This window comes from Montipora capricornis, chromosome 1 (assembly GCF_036669925.1).
Source record: "Montipora capricornis isolate CH-2021 chromosome 1, ASM3666992v2, whole genome shotgun sequence".
Taxonomy (NCBI): Eukaryota; Metazoa; Cnidaria; class Anthozoa; order Scleractinia; family Acroporidae; genus Montipora; species Montipora capricornis.
In genome coordinates, this window is record NC_090883.1 from 45,973,393 (window position 1) to 45,980,892 (window position 7,500).

General features: G+C 43.1%; 2 protein-coding genes across 2 annotated transcripts in view; both read left to right on the forward strand.

The window, feature by feature from the left end:
• Positions 1–3,904: 3,904 nt before the first annotated feature.
• Positions 3,905–7,500, forward strand: part of LOC138015383 (ankyrin and armadillo repeat-containing protein-like) — a 21,816-nt gene continuing 18,220 nt past the window's right edge. Inside the window, 1 exon segment of the mRNA XM_068862403.1 lies at positions 3,905–5,651. Coding sequence (XP_068718504.1) covers positions 4,715–5,651 — 937 coding nt within the window. The 5' untranslated portion in view covers positions 3,905–4,714.
• The window catches only part of LOC138046143 (uncharacterized), a 5,607-nt gene continuing 4,101 nt past the window's right edge, over positions 5,995–7,500 (forward strand). The window contains exon 1 of the mRNA XM_068892824.1: positions 5,995–7,500. This exon is cut by the window's right edge and continues 294 nt beyond it. Within this exon, the coding sequence (XP_068748925.1) occupies positions 6,024–7,500 (1,477 nt within the window). The 5' untranslated portion in view covers positions 5,995–6,023.

Genomic DNA, 7,500 nt, shown 5'->3' on the forward strand with positions numbered 1-7,500 from the left:
TTAATAACTCAGTAAAAATATTCGTTGGCTCAAGCATTACTTTTCAAAGTTCTGAAACACGTCTTGCGTGTCTTGGGGTGAACAATTCACTTTCTTTTGCCCAACTTTAAATAAATATCTAAAACAAGACGATCTGTAACTGTCACAATCACATTTGTATAGTTAAAATAAAACTTGATAAATAAAGAATATTCCTTGGATCAATAATTTCTTCTCAAAGTTCTTTGTCAATGATAACAAAAAAAATGTTGTAAATCCTTATCTAACAGTATTTACAAACGAATTAAGTCATGTGTTACAGATGTCCAGAAGATTCTTCTTCGGACAATAATACTGCCAGTTTTTCACTGTAGTCGTGATACATTTTCATACACGCCTTCAACTCAGAAAGCTTGTCCATTGCTTCGGACCCAAGGAGTTCAGCTACCTCTCTTTTATCACGACAGTCGCTGTCAGAGTCGGGATCCGATTGGGTTCTCAACTGCATAGCTTCTTGAAGTTCCCTTTCCGCCAGTAATTTTACGATAACTGTAGCGTGATCAGGTGACGTTTCTAGGTGAGAGAGCCTCTCAATGGTCTCCAGGTCGAGCTCAACTTCATCGTCAGAGTCGTCATCTTCGTCTGAATCAGAGACGTCTACATAGTCACTGGTAGGGTCTGCAATAGCTGGCACCAGTTGAAGTTGTTCCATTATGATTTGGTCATTTGGGTCAACGACACTATAGCTTGAAGGTAACAAGTGTGGCTGAGTGGCTGACCCCGGTACCGCTACTATTTGAGGCATAGCTGGTTGCAGATCGCCGTTTGAACCCTTCTGCATCGATTGTTGCGTAACTGCATGGGTCACTGAATGCATAACTGGTTGCACCATTTGCCGATTCATCTCCAGGGCCGGCGACAATTTTGGCATCATAGGTTTTACTGATTGCTGCGTAAATGACGCACCTTTCACCGATGCCACATCTGGTGAAATCTCTTGCTCTGTACTTCCTTGCATCATAAACTTTTCATCAAATGTCATTTGAACAGACATATCTGCATCTTCCAGCATTCCAGAGGTGGGTGCGAATGGTCTTTTGGTGTCCATAAGCTCTGTGAAAGGATTTGCCAGTGGGCTATATGGATTAAACACTTGGTGGGCGACTTTCATAGATCCCGGTGGCACCCAAAGAGCAGATGTTGCTTGCAGACACTTAGCATCCATACCTAGGGGTTTCACTAGTGGCGCCGCCATTGCAAGGCAATGTGAATCGATGTCCATATCTTCTTCTGATTGTGCGCATGAGTTCTTTATCAACAATGGTTTTCCGTCTACTGCCATTTCTTCGTCCTTTTGCTGTACCAGTGATTCTTGCTCTTGCACAACTTCCATCTCCTCCAACGTTGCCTGAGCAGTAAATGGTGACTTCATGAACGATGGCATTGAAACTGGGAAGAAACTCCATGATGACTGTCTTTGCTGACTTTTCTGGGCCCTCTCTCCTTGCACTTCTTCCTGTTTTTCGAGTTGTTCATTCGTGTCCATCACTTCGCCTTGTTCTGTAGCTAGTGCCTGTCGCACATGGTACGACCCTGAACCCACCGCCATGCCAGAGAAACCACCGCCTATTACCCCCTCGGATTGTTTAGTCACAGAACCTTGGATATACTCTTCAACCTCCATTGACTCTAGCTGTTCTAGTTTACCTTTATCTCCCGACTGAGATGATCTAGAAGCCTGATCCACCAAACCAAGTTCGTAATTTGACTTATGGTCGACAGCATTTTCACAGTTTTTCCTTTTGATATTTCCCTTAGGCAGTTCTGTTATCGTCGAATCAACATTGTTTGAAGGAAAATGGCTTGTAATTCGTTCATCAGGTGATCTCTTGGGTTGAGTTTCTTGCCAGTTAACTTCAGTTGCATTTTTCCGTTCAGATGACTGAGTCAGTTCCTGTTTTTCATATAGCCGCCTTCCCCGACATCCCACAGTTTTTTCGATATCATCTGACACTTGTGTGGACCTTGTATTTTCGCTGCTCTGTAGGCTCGATTGTTCAGGCGCTTCACTGACTTTAAGAGACGTTATCAGTTTGGAAACTTCCGCACTGTGTGACCCTGTTGTTTGATCTAGGGCTTTAGGGTTAGAAGCTAGTTTTACACTTGGCGACAGAAGGGACGCCCTTTGCTTCTCTTTATTTGCTTTCCCTACAGTAGGCTTAACAACTTTTCTGCCGGACACAGGTGGTGTATGTGTTTCCTTGACCGAGTTTTGAGTCTGCTTTGCAAAACATCCTGGACTATGTGCGCAGCTAAGCATCGACGATTCATTGAACTGTCCCTTTTTTCCCTTTTGAGGGCAAAGTGTTGGAGAAGGAGATTTGTGTCTGGAGGACTTCTTGGAACGACTTTTAACGCCTTGTGTGCTAAGGGGTGTTGGCTGCCTTAGGCAAGACTGGTTGGCTTCGGTCTTATTCAATACTGCGTCATTGACAGTCGGAGCCTCTGCAGTTCTTTGTTCTTCCGGCGTACTGGCATCAAACAGGTAACGAGAAGTTACTTGGCACAATTTTAACTGTACGTGGGAAGAGACTGCTGCAGCTTTAGATTTTATTGTTGCGATGACATTTGTAATACACCTCAGCAGTGTAAGGTCCTTGTTGGTTTCTATGATTTCCATGCTTTCTTGCTGATCACCTTCCTTCCGAGTTGCCAAGCAGTATAAACAGTTGTCATAAAAATCACAATTCACCATATCCTGACCTTTGACCCTCGCTATTACTTCGTGGTCTGTGCTGTACGCATTGCGCGGCTTCTCTCCATAGATGTCGTTAAAGAGTTCCCAGTCTTTCTTAACGAATTCCCAAAACGGCCACACTACGAACATTACCATGCACATCATCGCTTTTGCTAAGGCTTCCACGGTCCCACGAGAGCGTTTACCTTCTGGATTAAGTCCGAGGTCAGATGCCTCTTTCTTTACGCTCGCGTCATCCCAAAGAGGCGAGCATACGGCCATCACTATAGTTAACATCATGTTTGCCAAAGCCTCCACAATACGAGGAAAATGTTGAACTTTTGAGTCACCCTGGAAGTCCAATACCTCTTTTTCGTCATTATCTGCGTTCTCTGTAATCGAGGAGATAGCGGTTTTCTCATTCTGCCGAGTCGTATTCTCGCTTGAGCCCTGCTCATCCCGGTGAGCTGCAGTCGCTGTTTTTTCGCTCTTGTTGCTATCGACAGACCATAATCGCACAGGATACTTAACTGACTTTGTGCTTTGCACGACTTTCTCAGGTTGAAAAGGTCTACCGGTTATCAACTTATCTAATGGTGCCCGGCAAATCTCTAATCCTCCGGTGACCCCCTTTCGTTTCCGATTGTCATTCTCAGCTTTACTTAATGGGCATGATACTTTCAAACTGAAGGAACCGTTCTCTGTCATACCACAATTGTCGTTCCTCCTGTCTCCTCCACTTACCGGTGGCATCTTTATTACACAGTCGCGTTTCTTCTGATGAGCAACGTTATCTTTCTGTTCCGGCGTGGCATCAAAACACCGCCTTACTGGGCTACGATTCCGCTTCCAAAGTGGCGCATACTTTTCCTGTTCGTGAACAATGTCTTTCTTTAAAGTACTATCCCTAACCTGTTTGGAGTTCATTATGAAAAGAGTTCCTTTCACACCATTCTTTCTTCCTTGTCTGTTAATCCTTCCTTGCTTGTTGCAAACACTGACAACTCTCTCATCACGAGTCTCAATCTGCGACTGAATCACATTACTACCATGTCTACCGCGTGCGATTACCACGGTATCTTCTTTTTCTTCGTAAGGCTTCTTGCTCTTCTGGACAGTATGTCTTCCATGAAACCTCTCCGTCAACCAAATAAACATCTTTTTCATCAAGATTAAAGAAATCAAAAGAGCAATACTGATTACAGCATTGTAAAGAAAAAACATATCGCACTCCATATCGCTACTCACAGTCTATCTGAGCTACAATAGACTATCTTTTTCATTCGGTTTGTGACGACACAGATAACTGTTTCGTCAGCTTACGAATGTCACACGCGCGCGCGCGCGCGAACCACCGTTATTCGCCATTTTCTTACATTTGTTGAATTTTAGAGATGCATTGATATGTTTCTGGAACGATTTAACTCTGTACATTATACAAGGCAGGCAAGGCGTCAATGCCGGAAAGGAACGGAAATTCAGTTGGCAAGTAGCAAAATGAGACTGCTCTCAAAAATGCTTGCCACATTTCTCTGCAGCTCAATCCCGTATTCTCTCTGCGATCAGTTGCGATCGAATGATGGATCATGTACAGCTGCGCGCATTATATTCGTCATAAAAAAAGATGAAATTTTACGAGAGAACTAAAGGGTCAAGTCTTGGTCCCAGTTTTTTTCGTTACACACGGTCAGTTTGCATCGGTTGCCAAGGTGAAATGGTAATGAGGAAATTTCAGACAGGTGGATCTTACCAAAGGTTGTTTTCTTCCAGTGCACGTTTCGTTGTTATGGTAAGTTGGGATCTTTGATTCACGTTTCAAACATGGCGAAGTATAAGCACCTGAACACGTAATCTTGTAACCCTAAAAGAATTAAAGTCAAAACTCAACACCGTCGAAATTTCTTGGATGGAAAACATGCACACGAAACTGAAATCACGGAGAACTTGAGGTTTTTGCGTATTAATTAAGAGTCTGCAGGTCATTCAGTTCGTTCGAAAATGGCGTCTATTAGTTCGAGCATATCTTCAAGTCGGCGTGATCATCGAACATCCAGCTCGTCAGAGATTATGGCGTCCATGACTGCCTCGCGAGATGCTGCAACATATTTTGACAAAATCGAACGCTATGAGCTGCAAGAAACGCTAGCTTACACCTCTTTTGACTGGCTGCTTTCAACTGAAGACACAAGAATTTTGGTTGAACCACCACGAGGTTTGATTGCTGGAATTCAAATCCCCAGTAGTTTCAACAATTGCTTGTTATTAATTCCCAAAGAAGAAGGAATCGATCCACTGGAGCTGCGAGAAATGCATCAGATCGTTCGCGAACTCGTCACCGGCATCTTTATTTTAAATCAAACGCCTTCGATCACTTTAGAAGCTAATTTTGACTGTAGCACCTCGTGTCAAATTCCACCGGCATATTTCGATACCAGGATTGGTCAGGTACTTTCTGAAGTTGACTACATGATGAAAAGTTTGTGGCATGGGGCTTACTTTTCGAAGGATAAAAGGAAAAAATTCGCGGAACGCTGGAGGCAAGCAGTTAATTTCAACTCCACCACAGGAGAACCAGAAACTCGACGAAGCTTGCAACTTGTGTGGACTGAGGCAGGAATTTTAGACTTGGCTAAAGATCCTGAACTGGCTGAAATCTATGATTCACTGCCAGATGAGAAAAAGGATGACCCAGTTGCTATGGAAGAGAGGAGGAACTTCATGAGACATGTTGATGAGCTGGCACTGAAACTTACTTTTTTTCAAAACACAGTTAATCAACATCAAAACATGTTTTTGATTGACGCTAACTATCATCTTTCAAGTGTTGTGAAATCAGACAAAATTGATCTTCAAACTTATGAAAAGCTTCAGCGTCGGTTGACTGCACATCAGGAATTTATCAGGAATGCCTTACTGTTGAAGCCTGCGATAAAGCGACAATTGACCTTCTGAGCGCTCAAGTTTCACGTGTAGTGTCACGTGACTTCCGATGTAAACAAACCCCAAAGTTCGGACATTGGTTTCACCCACGTGTAGTACGTGTACGAACTTCGAGGCGATAATTCAAGTTTCCGTCGATATAGCCGGTTTTTTCCATGACCTATAGTCTTTAAAATGTGAATATCGAATAGAGCATCCGTCCTTACACACGTACTGTACATGATAAAACTACGATTCGCATATTTTAGCGTAAAAAACACTCTAAAGGTCGGACCCCAATATAACCTTCAAAATTCGAATATCGAAATTCTAGGAAATCATCAGGGTCAAAATGTCAGTACAGAAGAACAACAGCGACTTCAAGGCCATGAATGTGGTAGAACTTAAAAAATATTTACAGGATCGCGGCGTTTCGGTTAGCGGATATTTAAAACCTTCGCTCGTGGAAATCGCTACTGCAGTCGAAAGAATGGGTTTACCTTTTGACCCAAACTTTGAGAAAGATAAAGCAAATGATGCGGTGACATTAATCATTCATGATATGGTAATTCCTGATCCATTTTCCCTCAAGACCGTGAACAACTTCAACTCTTCTCCACCATTCGGGTTGTTCGATATTTTTAACCATTTAATCTACCACTCTACTGATTACGATAAACAGGGACTCGCCGCTTACAAGTCCTTTGATGACTATAGATTATTCAATGACGGTTACGTAGAATCCTTGCTTTCTGCTCCATTGAAACACGAGGGAGTCCATGTTTACGTAGCCAAAGTTAAGCCTTTCATGAAGATAAAGACAGACGAAGGAAAGGAGTATTATGATCTCTGGTTTATTCTCGAGGGCAGAGGTGCGAACCGCGGCAGTGTACTCCAAGCACGATGTAAGTGTAAAGGCGGTCGAGATGGGGGTTGTAAGCATATTGCAGCTGCCATGTACGCTCTTGAGGATTTGTTAAATACTCGTGGTGAAGATAGTGTAACGAGTGGCCCGTGTGTTTGGGTTAGGAAACCAAGAGGGAATACGCAAGCGTGTGAAGTAAAAGATCTTGTCATTGAGAAAAGCAAAAAACCTTCTCACAAAAAAAAAAAAAGGAAACAAGTTTACTCTCAAAACATTGAAACAGATGTCCGTGCCCCTGAAGACAGAAATCCACCAGATGAGGAGTATCTGAAAAAGTTTACCAAACGAGTGTGCCACTTAAAAAGTACACCTGTCATTTTGCCCCTATTTAAAGAACGTTATGGCACTCCAGAAGAAGACACAATCACAGAAGAACCTGGTCAATCAAACCATCAGCCTCCACAGACCGGTATAATGAGTGCTAAGCTCCTGGAGATTTTAAGTAATAATCCCGAAACCTCAGCAGAAGAAATTGTCAAGTTGTTGTCTTTTAGTGATACAGAAAGAAAGCTGGTTGAGAGAACAACCATCAAGCAATGGCAATGTGAAGAGTGGTACCTTCACAGGGCAGGGTTTATCACAGCCTCAAAGTGCAAAAGAGTTTTCACCCGCCAGGAAACACTTGACAAAAACCCTGCTGAAAATGCCAAAAAGTTGGTAGAAGAAATTGGTCTAGTCAAGTCATGTCCACCTCCTATCCAGGAGGAAAGAGAACCACAAAATGCCAGGGAGTGGGGGTTGTTACATGAAGAGAGTGCTCGGAAGGCATATCAGCATGTTGCAAGCCACATTCATCACAAGCTAAAGCTGATCCCAAAAGGCTTTTTAATCTCCCCGTCCAAGCCTTTCCTTGGTGCTAGTGTGGACAATATTCAGAAATGCCAGTGCTCTGATGGTTGCCCAGTTAGAGTGATTGAATACAAGTGCCCTTGGAAGCACA